At 37.0% G+C, this 19,050-nt stretch overlaps 1 protein-coding gene across 1 annotated transcript in view; it reads left to right on the top strand.

The window, feature by feature from the left end:
* ndst3 (N-deacetylase/N-sulfotransferase (heparan glucosaminyl) 3) overlaps nt 1-16,001 on the top strand; it is an 86,015-nt gene extending 70,014 nt beyond the window's left edge. Inside the window, exons 11-14 of the mRNA XM_048197585.1 lie at nt 1,020-1,190; nt 1,303-1,412; nt 9,909-10,011; nt 14,959-16,001. Coding sequence (XP_048053542.1) covers nt 1,020-1,190; nt 1,303-1,412; nt 9,909-10,011; nt 14,959-15,078 — 504 coding nt within the window. The 3' untranslated portion in view covers nt 15,079-16,001. The remainder of the gene's footprint in view (nt 1-1,019; nt 1,191-1,302; nt 1,413-9,908; nt 10,012-14,958) is intronic.
* Nucleotides 16,002-19,050: the final 3,049 nt, after the last annotated feature.

Raw genomic sequence — 19,050 nt, 5'->3', positions numbered from 1 at the left:
ATAATATTTCACAATATGCCTATTTTTTACTGTATTATTTTGATCAAATAAATGTAAAATTAGTGAGCATTAGAGGCTCTTATTGACCCCAGTCTTTTCAATAGTAGAATAGGCCAGTGGTCAGACTTTTGTGTTCGTGTAGACACCTCTTGTGGAATATTCACAGTCATGTATGTCTGCACATGTCCAGACAAAGACTATTCTGCTTTTCAATATCGACAGCTGTGAAAAGTCAAGCAATATAGTATTGTCATGTTATAATAATATTCAAAAATATTAACCTAAATCTAAAAGTCATGTGCATGTAAACTGTGCACCTGTGCAGGTATTCATTACTTCTCCAGACCTATAGAGGGCAGTGTGTTTGATATTTTCTTATACTTTTAGCACACCCTTTCACATTTTTAGTAAAAAGTAGTATATTTACAGTATATATACATGAAATCACTTAGGGTTTGTGTGTGCGTGTTTGAGTGCTTGGTGGATTTCTGTTGGAACCAGGCGTGCACATGTTCATGTGTGATATTGTGGAGAGATTGAATATGTGTAAGTGAGAGTGAGAAAATCACTGGGTGAAAACCCAAGTAGAGATTGTGCGAGATAGAAATCTCATCAACAGCATGCACAGGAGAGCACAGCATGAAGCTGCTACTGCACAAGAACATGAAAAGAAAAACATTTCAATCTCATATCCTGTATTAAAGGAATATTCATTCAGATTAAATACAAATTAAGCCATGTGCATTATCTCGCTTATTACATGCCTGCTTAAATAAATATTATTTTGAGTTGAAATTATTGCATTATGTTAATTGTAGATCATCTTCAGATGGGAAAAAAATAGACCAATATAATGTTGAAAATAATTGGCCTAGCAACAAAACAGACAACAATACTACAATTATACAAAAGTATTTGACCAGTTTACAATTAATGATCAGTCAGAATCAGAACAAATACTGATATTTAAGTCATTGTGTAGGTTTTGGTATTTAAAATAGTTTTAATCTCACTGGCAGCATCAGAGGGCTCATGAAGACCCAGCAGCATTGCAGTTCAGTTTCTATGAGGTCATTTCAGCAGACCAGCTCGCTCCACCTGAGCTGCGCTCCCTCCAGAACCGCTGCCTCGTACCTGGACTCTACGCCACACACCTGGAGAGATGGCTCACGTACTACCCTCCAAACCAGGTAACACACATCTGTCAATGGTCTGGATCATCCATTGTTGAGTTCAGGATTTTTACAGGACATTTTCTGAATCCTCAACTCCCTGTCTGTCTCTCTTTATTTCTGTCTGCAGCTAATGATTATTGATGGACAGCAACTGAGGAATGACCCAGCAAAAGTGATGGACGAGCTTCAGAAATTTCTGGGTGTCACTCCTTATTACAACTACTCACAGGCACTCACGTAAGGGTCACACACATAAACACACACCATATGTTTTATTTCAAGTGGGGTCATCCCAGTGATTTTTAAATTTGCATAATTACAATTACTATATACTATCATTAACCCATTCATGAACTTTTCTAATTATGCATACATACCATTCAAAAGTTTGGGGTCATTTTTTTTTTTTTTTTTTTTTTTTTCGATGTTCATAAAAGAAGTCTCTTATGCTACAGTAAAAACAGTAAAATTGTAAACTATTACAATTTAAATGAACTGTTTTCTATTTTAATTTATTTTAAAATGTAATTAATCGCTGTGATGCCTGTGATGGCAAAGCTGAATTTTCAGCAGCCATTACTCCAGTCTTCAGTGTCACATAATCTTTCAAAAATTATTTGAATATGCTGAATTGGTTCTCATGAAACATTTCTTATTATTTTAATGTCTTTACTGACACTTTTGATCAATTGAATGCATCCTTGATGAATAAAAGTATTAATTTCTAAAAAAAAAAAAAAAAAAAAAAAATGTTGTTGAACATTAAGTGAAGTTCACAACATAATTTCGGGAGGAGTGAACCCATCTAATTTTTCAATTAGTGAAATTCAAACATAATCTCTAGAGGAGGGAACCCTAATCTTTTAATTACGACCAGAGCATATAAGCAGCTACTCACCCTGCTCTGGCATCAGTTGGCATCGATCTGGCATCGATATCCCTCCACCTCCCCAACTCCACCACATAATTTAGGCATCTCATATATCGCACTCCTCTTCCAGGCACTAGTATTCCCTGGGGGAGTTTATCCAAGCTCGAGTTGAAGCTGCTTCCTCGAGCCCCTCCACAGCGTACAGCAAGCCAAATACACTTAACCTTATTAGCTTAAAGATTTTATGAGGAAACAAACTCATGAAATATTAATAAAATGTCGAATTGAATAAATGCATTTGCGTTGTTAACTACAAAACCTATTTAACTCTTTCCCTGCCACTGATGGAATTTTCCATCCTTTATGAGACAACGCTTCCCCGCCATTGACAAAATTTTCCAGCTTTCCGTGTTTTTACTGTTATACAATAGGGGGCGCTTTTACGCATCTTCTGAAAGAGTACTGAATCTCCTGATCAAAACACAGATGAAGAAGAAGCAGAAATAAGGGATTGCAAATGTAAGCAGATGCATATGTAAAATAACACAATCATCAACATTAAACGGCAAATAAACCAAAACTGCCTAACGTTACTGAATGAAATGTTGACCCAGGATGGGGTATAGGACTGTGCAAGTTTTGGGGGTGTTGATGGACTCAATCTACTCCATATACGTTTTTATCATCGTTGTGAATCTGATCCAGACATAGTCTTTGACAAAAACATGATTTTCTCAGCTTTTTTGCTCAAAATGTTGCTTTTTTATGAAACTTACCCACATTTAAGTGTTGATATAAAAAAGAATGCATGAAGCTACAATAAAACATTTTTGTGTTTTGTTTGTTTGTTTGTTTGTTTAAAAGCAGATGGTCTGTTCTTTCTTTTAATATATTGCATGTTCAGATATTCATACAACAAAATATTCTGGGGGCCATGAAACCTTTGTGAAAATGAACAAAAATGCTGGTGCTGGATGACAACTTTTTTCAAAAACGCTGGCAGGGAAAGAGTTAATAAATTGCGAGCATTAACATGTTAACTTTGACAGCCCTGCAAATAAACAATTACTTTATGTAGCTGTGTGATGTACTGTACATCCAGACAATGTCGTTTTTTAGGTTTTATTATCTCTCTGGGAACATTTGGTCCCCACTTGGATATGCAAACGAGACCATGCTCATACTTGCGCACACAGATGGACACAGGCTCATCCAGAGATATGATACAGGAGCAAGCCTGCCATCCATGCTGTCCCTGGTCCCATGTGTTTGAGAATCAGCTGATAAAATGAGTTGACAGATCCGTGTTCTCAGCATTTGATGCCTGTATAATCTGTACAGAGTCTGAATGAGATTAATTGTGATAATCTGGCTGTAGCCATTTGCACCACATGAGAGCCAGAGGATTAACTTCATCTGGCCTCTCCAATTAAAAACAGCTCGTTAGGCATCTGACACTTTCTCTGTGTGTTAAATTGCTCTTAAAGTGTCATGTACATTCTCACACTTTTGAAAGCATAATAGTGAGTAAATGAGGAGAGGAGGGAATGGTGTGTATGTGCGCAATACAACAGTTTGCAGAAGTGTTCATTGTCAAACAATGCTTCCGAATGGCTGAAAAAGCACCTGTAAGAGGATGAGGCCATGCCTTCTCATGAATCATATATCAAAATGAACACTTAAAACATGTTCAATCATGTTTGAACTGTAAGGTCCAACTCTTGCTGTGATGTGATTTGCAACTCAAATCAATTTCATACAGACTATCTAAAAGAAAACATCTTTCACAACACATCTTCTAACAACATTTACCAGAGAAGTACATCTGATAGCTTAAGTGTTGTTTTCTTTTCTCCAGAACACCATGTGGTGACACATATGTGGAACATTTGTCACATTAAACCACAAAATTAATATGATTTTTGTCACATGTGCAGTTTCACAGAGTGAAATAAAGACCTATATATACATATATATATATATATATATATATATATATATATATATATATATATATATATATATATATATATATATATATATGTGTGTGTTAATTTTGAACCATGTGGATAAATCATATTGTATTGTAACATATTTAATGAAATGACATTCACTCATTTTTGGAAGTCAAAAGTCCCTAAATAAACAGGCTTTTGTTTAAAGGTGCCCTAGATTATGTTTTTAAAAGATGTAATATAAGTCTAAGGTGTCCCCTGAATGTGTCTGTGAAGTTTCAGATCAAAATACCCCATAGATTTTTTTTTTATTAATTTTTTTAACTGCCTATTTTGGGGCATAATTATAAACGCGCCGATTTTATGCTGCGGCCCCTTTAAATCCCGTGGTCCACGCCCACAGAGTTCGTGCTTGCCTTGAACAGTGCCTTAACAAAGTTTACACAGCTAATATAACCCTCAAATGGATCTTTACAAAGTGTTCATCATGCATGCGGCATGCATGTGTCGGATTATGTGAGTATTGTATACTGTTATATTGTTTACTTCTGATTTTGAATGAGTTTGATAGTGCTCCGTGGCTAACGGGTAATGCTACTCTGTTGGAGAGATTTATAAAGAATGAAGTTGTGTTTATGCATTTATACAGACTGCAAGTGTTTAAAAATGAAAATAACAATGGCTCTCTTGTCTCCGTGAATACAGTAATAACCGATGGTAACTTTAACCACATTTAACAGTACATTAGCAACATGCTAACGAAACATTTAGAAAGACAGTTTACAAATATCACTAAAAATATCATGTTATCATGTCAGTTATTATCGCTCCATCTGCCATTTTTCACTATTGTTCTTGCTTGCTTACCTAGTCTGATGATTTGGTTGTGCACATCCAGACGTTAATACTGGCTGCCCTTGTCTAATGCCTTTTATAATGTTGGAAACGTGGGCTGGCATATGCAAATATTGGGGGCGTACACCCCGACTGTTACGTAACAGTCGGTGTTATGTTGAGATTCGCCTGTTCTTCGGAGGTCTTTTAAACAAATGAGATTTATATAAAAAGGAGGAAACAATGGAGTTTGAGACTCACTGTATGTCATTTCCATGTACTGAACTCTTGTTATTTAACAATGCCAAGATAAATTTAATTTTTCATTCGAGGGCACCTTTAAAATAAAGCATACTATAATTGTCTTAAAAATATATTTTTTTAATGAACCATTAAAGACCTAAAATGCAAGAAAAGAAAGAAAAAAATTCTCGCTGCCTGTGTCCATGGCCATTGTTATAAGAGGTCGAAAGATTGAACTCAGTATTACCTGTGTCATGTGTAGACTTTTTCAGTCCTCCCCCTTTTGTGTGTGTGTGTGTGTGTGTGTGTGTGTGTGTGTGTGTGTGTGTGTGTGTGTGTGTGTGTGTGTGTGTGTGTGTGTGTGTGTGTGTGTGTTTGAATGCTCTGTGAGTCTCTGCATGTGTTCTCTACCACAGACAGCTCCATCAATCTTTGGCTTTTATTAATAACCTCCCTCTGTTTCAGTCTCTCTCTCTCTTCATCTCTTCACACATCTCTCTTTCTTTCTCTCATCATGCCTGTTTCTACTTTTTTCTTGTTTTCTGTCACTTTCATTTACTATCACTTCTTTCTTTTGTGGCTTCACTTTCCTCATTTCATATTTTGTTTCAGTCTCTGTCTTTCAACAATCTTTTTTTTTGCAGTTCCTCTGCCTTTCACTCGTCTCATGTCATATATCACTCCTTCTGCCTCCCTGTTGCTTTCTTCTCTTTTATGGGTGTTTCCTGGGTACTTTCGGCCTTGTTGACTTTTAAAATAAACCCTCTTAAAACATACTTTTCACACTCTAAACTGGTTTAATTTGTCCACTAAAAATGACTTACAGTTAATGTACAAGCATTACAGTATTTTTTTCCAAAGCCTAATGAACTTTTCAACCCCAAAGTTTCTCATCTCCACCGCATCTCATAATTAGGGCCCAAGCACACTACATGTGACCCTATTGGAATTGCTTCGTTTCTTCTTCTTCTTCTCTGAAATGAATCGCATTTTTGAGGGCCTAAACATGCTCGAAAACTCATGAAACTTTGCACACGCATCAGAAGTAGTGGAAATTTCCGTCTGATATGGGTTTCAGAATCGGGTGTGGCAAAATGGCTCGATAGCACCACCAATACATTTTCAACGAAGTGCCCCTCATGCTATGTTTGATGTACAAGTATGAAATTATAATACCAATACCTACCTTTTGCTCTCTTGGAGCAAAATCTGAAAACCAACAGGAAATCAGATATTTTGAATTAACTTTGCAAAATTTGTTGCAATTTTTTCCATTTTCAGACGTTCAGATCAACATCATATTTGGTCAGTCTAATCTAAAGGCCTTTGCGATGTTAAATTGTGAAGATCTAGAGTTTTCGTTGGAGGGTGTGTCAGTGGCGGCCTGACAAAAATTCGATGTTTCGCCATGAAACAGGAAGTTGTTTTAACTTGGGAAAACAATGTCCGATCTGCCCTGAAAATTCACGTTTTATTAGAGTCCTAGCCTGAAGACATATACATGGCAATATTCAATTACAGTCATAGCGCCACCTGATGGGCAACAGGAAATGAGGTTTTACACTGTGATTAACTCCTCATGGAGATTTAACCAGAAGCACATCATATATGGTTATTCTAATCTTAAGGCCTTTGCGACATTAAATTCCAAAGATCTAGAGTTTTCGTTGGAGGGCGTATTTGTGGCGGCCTGACAAAGTCTGATGTTTCAACATGAAAGAGGAAGCTGTTGTAACTCAGGCATACAATGGCTGCGTTCCAGTTCGTTTTTTAAATGCCCTTCCCTCGCTAACTTCCCTCGGTCTCGTTGACTCGGATGTACGTCATTGCTTACGTTGCATGAGTGCCCACTACTGGTGGAATCCTTGCAATGGGCTGAACTGGAACGTCCTAAGCCCTTGGTGACTTGAATCCGCAATGCAGCTGATTATTTTATTTATTTTGTCCCCTTACAAAATTGTTTAATACAGCATTCTATATGTATATATGTGTGTTTTAAATGTTTAAAAAAATAATTAATATATCATAGAATTGTTTGTGGTGGGGTAAATTAAACGTGATTTGCGGTGACGTCATGATCGTGTTGCATTGTGGGTTATGGAGCTGCCTGAAGTGTACATATGAAGTAGACTCGCTCCCTCGGTCAAAATCGAGGGAACGAGGGTCTGTCCATATAAACTTCCCTCGCCCACTTCACGAAGTGGAACGCTCTTCAAAATGGTGGCAGGGATTCCCCCGAGGGGAAGTGTTTAGGGAAGTTCTCGAGTGCGTGTCTAGAACTGGAGTGGAACGCAGCCAATGTCCGATCTGCCCCAAACTTCACATGTGTGATAAGAGTCCTGGCCTAGAGACATCTATATTCCAACATTCAGTTAGTCATAGCGCCACCTTCTGGCAACAAGAAATGGCATGCTTTTTACTGTAATTCACTCCCAGAAACAAATTTCAATATGCTACGAAGTACCAAACATACTAGAAACACGGTAAATCATGCAACACTTGGCTTAGTGGTATGCCATTAATGCCACGAAAGAGGAAGTTGTTGTAACTCAGGCATACAATGTCCGATCTGCTCCAAACTTCACATGTTTGATAATAGTCCTGGCCTGAAGACATGTACATGGCAATATTCAGTTACGGTCAAAGCGCCACCTGTTGGCAGCAGGAAATGTGGCACTTTGAAATGACTTTGCCATAATTTTCCTGTATTTACTTGCTTACATGCATGTCGCCCACTGTTCACTGTTTTCGTGAGGCCAACAGGTGGCCAGTATGTATTGTGTTTCATAACATTCTGTGATGGAAATTATATTTTAAACATTCTCTTTCAGATAATTCTCCACTGATGATTGTGAATTCCACCACACAAAGAATCCAAATGATGTTTGTCTGGTTATTTATAATTAAATTATTCATAAATAATCTACATTTACTGAGCAATACATGCTCTGAATGTTCCCAAATCAGTTCTAATTGTATAATTTGACAAAATTACAGATGCTTTTATATAGGCATTTAAATTCCATGCTTTGACCTCATGGTAAAAAATTTCATAGGATAATTTAAAGGGTTAGTTCACCCAAAAATGAAAATTCTGTCATTTATTACTTACCCTCATGCCGTTCCACACCCGTAAGACCTTTGTTAATCTTCAGAACACAAATTAAGTTGAAATCCGATAGCTCCGTGAGGCCTCCATAGGGAGCAATGGACACTTCCTCTCTCAAGATCCATAAAGGTACTAAAAACATATTTAAACCAGTTCATGTGAGTACAGAGGTTCAATATTAATATTATAAAGCGATGAGAATATTTTTGGAGTGCCAACAAAAAACTAAATAACGACTTATTTAGTGATGGCCGATTTCAAAACACTGCTTCAGGAAGCATCGGAGCACAATGAATCAGTGTATCGGATCTGCTGTTCGGAGCGCCAAAGTCACGTGATTTCAGCCGTTGGCAGTTTGACACGCGATCTGAATCATGATTCGATACACTGATTCATTTATGCTCCGATGCTTCATGAAGCAGTGTTTTGAAATCAGCCATCACTAAATAAGTCATTATTTTGTTTTTTTGGTGCTCCAAAAATATTCTCGTCGCTTTATAATATTAATATTGAACAACTGTACTCACATGAACAGATTTAAATATGTTTTTAGTACCTTTATGGATCTTGAGAGAGGAAGTGTCCATTGCTCCCTATGGAGGCCTCACAGAGCTATCGGATTTCAACTAAAATATCTTAATTTGTGTTCTGAAGATTAACGAAGGTCTTACGGGTGTGGAACGGCATGAGGGTGAGTAATAAATGACAGAATTTTCATTTTTGGATGAACTAACCCTTTAATGTGATCTTCATAAAGCAAAAAAATCAGTAACACTTTACAATAAGGTCTCATTTGTAACATTAGTTAATGTATTAACTAACATGAACTGTCAATGAGCATTACATTTATTACAGTTTTTATTAATCTTTGTTAAAGTTAGTTGATAAAAATACAGTACTTTAACTAATGTTAACAAATACAACTTTTGATTTTAATAATGTATTGGTAAATGTTGAAATTAACATTAACTATAAATGCGGTAGAAGTATTGTTCTTAGTTCTTGTTAACTAAAGTAGTTAACTAATGAAACCTTATTGTAAAATGTTACCAAAAAATCTCTTATAGTTTTAAAATAAATGAATCCCCAGGTATATAAATGTGCCAGAAGTTGGAAAAGAAGGCTCTTATTTTCTTTATTCCCTCTGTATTTTCTGGGACTAAGACTAAACAAAGAATATCTGAGCACACTTTTGAGCAAGAAAAAAGGAAAAGGAGTGAGTGAGACCAAAAAAAAGAGAGATAAAGACAGGTGAAGAGTGTGAGAGTGAAATAAAAAATACATTGTGCCACAAATGTGACATGCAGTTAATGTTTTAGAGTACTCTCTGCTTACTGCTTTGTCAAAGAACCAGCACACACACACGCTCACACATATTCTATATCGCATTTTGCTGAGAGCTGTTAGAGATTGCTGATGTGTTTCTGAATGCTTATCAAGCCAGACCATGTCTCATCTGACAGACATACAAGGTTACAGCAGACATCTGTCAGTCAGACAGCTCTGTTTGTGGGGGGGAGACAACATTCTGGAGTTTTCTAGATTTTCTCCATCTCCTAGTGTGAGGAAGAAATAACAGGAGTTGAAAGACAATGGATGGATGGATTGATGGATATTTTACACAATATGCACAGTATATTACAATGAATATGCAAATTAAAAAGATGTCTATTGAGGAAAGAAGTCTGTAAGATTGTAAAGAGTTCTCTATGTGTTGACAGGTTTGATCCTCAGAAGGGCTTCTGGTGTCAGCTGTTGGAAGGGGGCAGGACTAAGTGTTTGGGGAAGAGCAAAGGCCGCAAGTACCCACCCATGGACTCTGAGGTACCACCTAACAACAGTAAACTCTGAGCAAAATGGAGCCTTTAATCTTTAATGATTACAGCTGCATTATAGAGGCATGCCATCATTGAAAAATATGGGTCATAGAAAGAGAGAGAGAACTCACTCTGACCTCTGACTGTTCAATTTTGCAGCAGCTAACATGTCTGTAGCTCATGTACTGAATAACTTATACCAAGAAAACAACTCTCACTCTCACTTTGTATTTCTCCATTTTCCTTCTGTTTTTTCTCACACACCAAAAAAAACACAAGTTAATTAAACAGTTAATGTCGTTCATGTTGTTTCAAACCTGTATGACTTTCTTTCTTCTGCAGAACACAAAAGTAGATTTTGAAGAATGTTTTACTGTTTTTGTCAATTCAGTGAATGGAGTCCAAAACAACACTGGACCCCATCATTGTATGGACAAAACTTCTCAAAACATCTTTCTTTGTGTTCCACAGAACAACACATGTTTAGGGTTTGGAACGACTTGAGGATGATTGAGTAAATAATGACAGAATTTTCATTTTTTGGTCTCTTTAAGAACATTGTACATAAACTATTAGGGGTGTAAAGATACAATTACGGTATGGTTTGTTTTCTGTACAGCCGTGGGGGAAACAAAACAATATTCTGCTTCTTTTTTCTTTTTTCTTAAACTGTGGTTTACTGAACAGATATATGAAACAAAATATTAGTCAGAATTATAACCGGAAGGGGGCAGGACTAAGTGAAGTTCTCTGAATGACTAATTAGTCTGCTTGTATAATTTAGTTTAGACAGTTTGCTAGATTGTTTAGTGTCTGTGGTGTGGAAATTATGGAGAATGATTTATGACGCTGCCAGGTGAATGGGGCTTGAGAGAGAGTTGTGAGTGAGGGCGCAGGTGCAGCCTCCTCCATGTTGCCAGATCCAGTTATTATAAGCGTCTTTAGATTTTTTTTGTGACACTTTAGAACACTTTAGGAAGTTAATATAGTGGGAAGTTGCAGGTTAGGGTTAACAATATATCTTATTTCCAAAACACAAGATTTGAACTTATTTCTGTTTGTAGCAATATCTGGCAACACTGCATCGCTGGCATATAAACTGACAGTAATCAAAAAAGGCCCATAGACAGTGCCCATGTGCCAGGTTACCTGCCCAGGTTATTGCTGACAGGATACCACATTCAGTAAGACAAACGCAATGGTCATCATGATGATATTTCCTGTAACAAACGGTAGCAACGCTATCAAAAGCAGTAGCATGATAACACTAGTACACAGATCTGTAGAACAAGTAGTTTATGAAATATCCAAACACTGGCCATGAAGAAAGCTATGCTATTTTGTTCAGTTTGGTAGTTTAGCTTTCATGCTAAAAACATTCATAAGAGAACAGGCAAAGTTCTTACTGTATTACTTTTAGTCCATATAACAATGCTTATTAATGAAAACTGTTACATTAATAAGTATTGTTGCATGAGTAATAAACAAATTATAAAATTACCTAGCCTATAGTAAAGTATTAACAAATTGTGACGCAATTATGTCTAATTTAACAATGTCCATCCCCTCAAAACAGAACAGGGAAAATGTGAAAAATGTAATTCTGACAAATAACATTTAATTTATTTCTTAATAAATAAATTTAAAGGGATAGTTCACCCAAAAATGAAAAAAAAAAAATTGATGTTTATCTGCTTACCCCCAGGGCATCCAAGATGTAGGTGGCTTTGTTTCTTCAGTAGAACACAAATGATGATTTTTATCTCCAACCGTTGCCGTCTGTCAGTCGTATAATGCGAGTGAATGGTAACACAATTTATAAGAGTCAAAAAACATGTATAGACAAATCCAAATTAAACCCTGCGGCTCATGTCGGCACATTGATGTCCTAAGACACGAAACGATCAGTTTGTGCGAGAAACCGAACAGTATTTATATAATTTTTTACCTCTAATACACCACTATGTCCAACTGCGTTCAGCACCTGGTTAGTGAGGTCTGATCGCGCTCTGACAACTGAAATGATGTCTCGTGCGTATACTTCAATGAGTGCTAGACATGACTGCCGTTGTCAGAGCGCGATCAGACCTCACTAACTGAGTGCTAAATGCAGTTGGACATAGTGGTGTTTTAGAAAAAAATGATATAAATACTGTTCGGTTTCTCGCACAAACCCATCGTTTCGTGTCTTAGGACATCAATGTGTCGTCACGAGCCGCAGGGTTTCATTTGGATTTGTCTATACATGTTTTTTGACTCTTATAAATTGTGTTACCATTGACGCGCATTATTTGACTGACAGACCGCAACGGTTGGAGTTAAAAATCATCATTCCTGTTCTACTGAAGAAACAAAGTCACCTACAGAATCCTACACCTACTATCTTGGATGCCCTGGGGGTAAGCAGATAAACATCAAAATTTCATTTTTGGGTGAACTATCCCTTTAAAGATCAGGAAGATGAGGAAAAAGAGGAGAGCAACGGGGAGGAGAAGGAAGATAGACATCTGAAGGAGACAGAGACCTTTTAAAGTTTATGTATTATATATAATGAGTGTCATTTGTATTGTATTTGTGTTATTATAGAACAATTTTTAACACCCCACCCCAGACCTCACTAATTTTCAAACCCTGCTCTACACCACACATGTGCCAGAGCAGCGGCGAGGCCAGACATTTTTAAGTGAGTGGACCTTGGCGAAATAAGATGGACCTCAATTATGTACCAGTGGCAGCAAAATATCTGGACTTGCCGTTTTTTGCTGTGTGCGTAAATGGGGCTGAGTGAGCAGGTGCTTCATCAAGTGTGAATAAATCAGCTGGTAGGTTACTTTTCTAAAGGATTGGCCCGGGTTGAGAGGAGGTGCTGATGGACAGGAGATATAAAGTTGTGGGCTGCTGGTCATCAGTTGACAAGTCTGCACTGTCGACATGATCGAGCATAGTTTCAGGCTCTATTCTTGTTTTTGCTTTTTTTTAATATTTAATCAAAGATATCTATTTCGACATGCTCGCCTTGTGTGTGTGTTGAATATTAGTTTATTTCACTAGTAGCAAATGTAAACTCAACTTCCTCTCTCCACAACAATCTGTGATTGGCAGTACTACTAACCTGTTAATTGGCTGTCACAGTTTTTCACTCTAAAGTAATTATTTCTGAAACTTGATATGCAACAAAAATATAACTGAAATTCATGTATTTAAGTGATTATTGTTGTCATGTTTTTTTTAATCCTTTCCTACAAAAAAAAAAAAAAAATCTTATTTGATTGGGTAGACCAACCATCAGTCTGACTGGGCCAGTGACACCCTGGCCCTTATGTAGCCTCACCTTGGCAGTGTTAATTTCGTTGACGAATAATTTTCGCCTCTCGCAGTGTCAAAACAAAAATGCATTGTGTGAATGGCACCTTGCAGAGATTTATATTCCGATGCGTGATTCGTGAAATGAATCGTACATTCATACTTATCATACATTTGACATTTTTTCACAGATGAAAATTCTGTCATTATTTACTCAATGATCCTCAAGTCATTCCAAACCCTGTTTGGAACCCCACAAAGAAAGATGTTTTGAGAAGTTTTGTCCATACAGTGATGGGGTCCAGTGTTGTTTTGGACTCCATTCACTGAATTGACAAAAACAGTAAAACATTCTTCAAAATCTTTTGTGTTCTGCAGAAGAAAGAAAGTCGTACAGGTTTGGAACAACATGAACGACATTAACTGTTTAATTAACTTGTGTTTTTTTTGTGTGTGTGTGTGAGCCATGGATATGACGTTTATGGATATGACATGATGACACACACAAGCGAATAACATATATATGCAATTTATCTGTAATTTTGAAAAGGTCCTGTTCACTTATAATCTCTAAACGGTCATTTAGCGGTAATTTATCAGTAAAGTGTATGTGTGAAAGGGACTATAGTGCAGCTTAAAAGTGTTAGTTCACCCAAAAATGAAAATTATGTCATTAATGACTCACCCTCATGTCGTTCCACACCCGTAAGACCTCCGTTCATCTTCGGAACCCAGTTTAAGATATTTTAGATTTAGTCCGAGAGCTTTCTGTCCCTCCATTGTAAATGTATGTACGGTAGACTGTCCATGTCCAGAAAGGTAATAAAAACATCATCAAAGTAGTCCATGTGACATCAGCGGGTTAGTTAGAAGTTTTTGAAGCATCGAAAATACATTTTGGTCCAAAAATAACAAAAACTACGACTTTATTCAGCATTGTATTCTATTCCGGGTCTGTTGTCAATCCGGGTTCACGACTCCGCAGTGAGTCTAGTGCGCCCGAGCTTCGTTTACAGTCTGAGGGAGACGCATGCTGTATTCAAGCTATTCTACATTGTTTGTATTTTGGTATTGCTATATTTTTTAAAATGGTGCATAAGTGTGCACGTTTCGCGGATGTCCTAATCGCCAAAAACAACGACGTAAAAGTGCATTACCAACGCCGACAGATGAAAGGATTCAATGGAATCAATTCAATGGAATCAATTCAATGGAAAGGATTCCGGAAGAGAATACAATGCTGAATAAAGTCGTACTTTTTGTTATTTTTGGACCAAAATGTATTTTTTTGATGATGTTTTTATTACCTTTCTGGACATGGACAGTCTACCGTACATACATTTTCAATGGAGGGACAGAAAGCTCTCGGACTAAATCTAAAATAACTTAAACTGAGTTCCGAAGATGAACGGAGGTCTTACGGGTTTGGAACGACATGTCATTAATGACATAATTTTCATTTTTGGGTGAACTAACCCTTTAAGTTTTGCATGTGCAATAGTTGAAATAACACTGAATTAAAGAAGCGTGCCAAACCATAAGACCCATACCACAAATGTGTCCCGTTTCACCTCTGTATTCTATACAAAAGTCTGTAGCTTCTCTGCTCACTAAAAATGTTTTCTGTTCACTCTTGTCTTTTCTTTTCTAGTCACGAGCATTTCTCTCCAGATTCTACAGGGATCAGAACATTGAATTATCTAAGCTGCTGCACAGACTGGGTCAGCCGCTACCAGCCTGGCTCCGGGAGGAACTACAGAAGGTCAGGTAGCCCTAACCAAACCACCGCTCCTCCGGGTCAGAGATCCAGGTTCAACCCTCAAAGAAACCAGACACTTGAACAGTACTCAATGCCACCAAACTGCAAGATTGCAAAGCAAAAGTCAAAAATTCAACTCACCATTCATTGGTGCCTCTGGAAATCCAAACAAAGCAGTATGATGTGTCCATGGCAACATTACTTTTTTGTTGCAAAAGGTCAGATTTTGTCAGTGAGATACGGTGATGTAACTGTGACCCTTGAACTTCAGATGCAGCCAAACAGAGACTGCATAAAACCTGCGTAACTGAAAATGTAAACCTCCACAGACTTCCTGCTATATTTACTGTCCCCCCATCAGACACTGGATATAAAGGTACGGCTTTAGATTTTATACGTCATCATTGAGGAATTTAGAACTGCACAACCACTGTTCATAACCTCACTCTTGCAAATCTATCAGTCAATCAAAGTGAAGATGCAAAATGTTAAGAATCAATATGGAAAAATAAAGAGCACAGTCAAGTTTGCTGCGTCAGCTTTAAACCGGTCAATGGAGTGATGTCATTGTGATGTCAATGTCTCAATCCATGTCCCAGCTACTGTTATTATAGACACAATGGCCTGAAGAGTGGAAATCATTTCAGTTTGTGTATGTGTGTGGGTGGGTGTGTGTAAGGGTAAATACACAGAAACCCTTGCATGTGTGTGTGTGTGTGTATGTGTGTGTGTGTGTGTGTGTCTAGGTATATCTCTGTAGCCAGGTAGCCTTAGCCCCGCCCACTGGACTGCAACTGGTTGGCTGATGAATTTGAAGTGTGACTTTTATTTTTGAAAACAATTTGCCTCAATATGAAGAGAAAGTGCTTTGAGAAATATGTAAATAACTATATATATTCAATAAACACTGGAGAGATTCATGTTTCTGTAAAACAGTCCTTGCAAAGTTCTGTCTCTATTTGTGCATGATATACCTGGAGTGGAGTATATACATAAAATATATTTTAGGTATTATTTATCTATTGTTTTAGATGTATATTTATATATACATCTGCATCTATTATATATATATGCCCTGGACCACAAAACCAGTCTTTTTTTTTTTCTTTTTTTTTTGAGATGTATGCATCATCTGAAAGCTGAATAAATAAGCTATGGCTAATAAGCTAAGTATGGTTTGTTAGGACAGGACAATACTTGGCCGAGATACAACTATTTAAAAATCTGAAATCTGAGGGTGTAAAAAAATCAAAATATTGAGAAAATCGCCTTTAAAGTTGTCCAAATGACGTCCTTAGCAATGCATATCCACTCACAAAAATAAAGTTTTGATATATTTACGGTAGGAAATTTACAAAATATCTTCATGGAACATGATCTTTTTTATTTAATATCCTAATAATTTTGGCATAAAAGAAAAATTGATAATTTTGACCCATACAATGTATTGTTGGCTATTGCTACAAATATACCCGTGCGACTTATGATTGGTTTCGTGGTCCCGGGTCACATATATTTTACTTGACTATGTCTTCATGTTATCATATGGTTAGTAATACTCAAAACCATGTGATGAGATCGTGTTAACATTGAGTATCCATTAAGGTGCCCTTAAAATAGACATACTCAAGGGACTTACAATTGGATGAGACATCTTAGACTTTTTTTTTTCTACAAAGCCTTTAGTGCTATAAAATACCTCCCTCTAGTGGTCACATAAATAATGGGGCCCTCACATTCAATTTTTAGGCCTGGTAAATCTAGTCAGACCATATAAGTACCACCAACGGATTAGGTTGGCAGACATTTATAGCTGTAAAATAAATCAGAGCAACAAGTTTAAGATCTGATTTTGTTTAAAAATAACTTTTAATGTCAAATCAAATCTTCATACTGTACTTTATTCAAGCAGACATAGAGTAGCTGTCCATTAGCATGTCTGTGTCTCTCAGCTGGATCTGCTCTCTGATCACACCTGTGTATCGAAACTAAATCATGTTGGAATATACCATGTTGTAGGTCTGATATGGAATTTTATAGGCTACCCCAATCCCCACACACACATTTTATTTTTGTGAGGAATCTTTTGAATCTGTCAAAACAGTATGAAAATAAGTATGCACGTACGATTCATTTCACGAATCACGCATCAGAATATAAATTTCTGCAAGGTGCCATTCACACAATGCATTTTTGTTTTGACAATGCAAGGCAAGGTAATGGAATACAAAAAAAGATCACACGTTTTTTTATTTTTTTATTTATTTATTTTTTAGTTGGACTTCTTTTAACTCTACGAGCACCACGTTTTTAGAACACCGTATAATGAGATGCAAATGACGTGGAATGCAACGGTCAAACGCTTGCTCACATAGAAAAACAGTTTGAGTTAGTAATGAACTCGGGATTATACTGGAGTTAAGAGACACAGAGTTTGAAAGAGAATTCCAACATTTAGGACTGCAGCGTGACACTTTCTGGCTTCACATGCACACCCTGGGTTATAGAGGGACCATATACTTTAGTACTGGGAGGGCTTAGCATTGGGGACCCCCAGGGGACCTCATGAAGCTGGAAGTAGGGCACCGCCTGCAAGGTTGTTGGGTGGGCAGCAGGGGGCGCCCTAGATCATAACCAATTTTTTCCCCCCAGTGTTTTCAAAAATAGACTCACTTTACATCACCTACACTCTTTACAAGTTACATTATACATGTCACATACAATAAAGTATAATGGTATTACCAAGGTGTTTTGTACATGAACCAGAGTACCGTGTAAATTTCATGATGCGTGAATTTCTAGAATCATGCTTTATGTACCATGGTATAACCATATGAAACAATGTACTATTTTGCAACCACAGTACTTTTTTTTAAAAATCTCCATCTAGTTGCAGCTTATATTTATATTAGTATATTTCTTTGTTGTTGTGTCAGGGATATATAGTGATACCTCTAGAGACATTATCATACAGTAATTATTATATCATACATATTAATGATTGTTAATATGGTCAGGAACTCATTTTGCCATTGTCTATGATAATAACGTAAAGTTTAATCCGGTCAATGGAGTAATGTCAATGTCTCAATCCATGTCCCAGCTACTGTTATAGTGATATTATACTTCTACTTCAGAAAGGAGAAAGAGTACACACCAAACCCAGAAATGGAAAAGTCTTAATAACGTTGGTTATTCCATCACTGATTGGTTAATTAATACAGTATATTACTGGAGATATGTATGTACGTGTGCTTGGAAGATCAGTAGGCTATATGTTTATGAGGTAAAGCATTATATAACTGTGTAATACGATATATATATATATATATATATATATATATATGCTGTTTACACCGATCAGGCATAACATTATGACCACTGACAGGTGATTTTGACAGGACTTAAAGGATCTGCTGCTAACATCTAACATCTTGGTGCCAGATACCACAGCACACCTTCAGGGGTCTAGTGGAGTCCATGCCTCGATGGGTCAGGGCTGTTTTGGCAGCAAAAAGGGGACCAACGCAATATTAGGAAGGTGGTCATAATGTTATGCCTGATCAGCGTATAAAGCATGTTGCAAGCTGTTTAATTTGACAGCTATTATATGCAACAGTCTCCACATGGTGGCGCTATAACACTTCTCTCAATCTCAATCACTGAAACAAATCTCTCTCTGTCTCAGTGAGCTGTCTGGATTAATCTGTCACGTGCCAGAACAATGTAATTGGATAAAGAGTCATAGAGAAAGAACTCCCCCTCCTGCCTAGAACTGCAGAGGGCTCATATGTATCGGATTTGCATTTACTTGCTGTATTTGTGCTTCTGGCAGGACTTTTATTTTGATTCAGATTTACTTTCATTCAGAAAATCAATATGAATGACTATCAACAAATAATTCTGAAAATTAATTTCACCCTTTCCCATCATACAGTAAACTTGTCTCCATAGAGATTTGTTTAAAGGAAGAGTGTATTTGAA

Source organism: Megalobrama amblycephala, linkage group LG7 (assembly GCF_018812025.1).
Source record: "Megalobrama amblycephala isolate DHTTF-2021 linkage group LG7, ASM1881202v1, whole genome shotgun sequence".
NCBI lineage: Eukaryota > Metazoa > Chordata > Actinopteri > Cypriniformes > Xenocyprididae > Megalobrama > Megalobrama amblycephala.
This window is presented reverse-complemented; position numbering and strand designations above follow the sequence as displayed.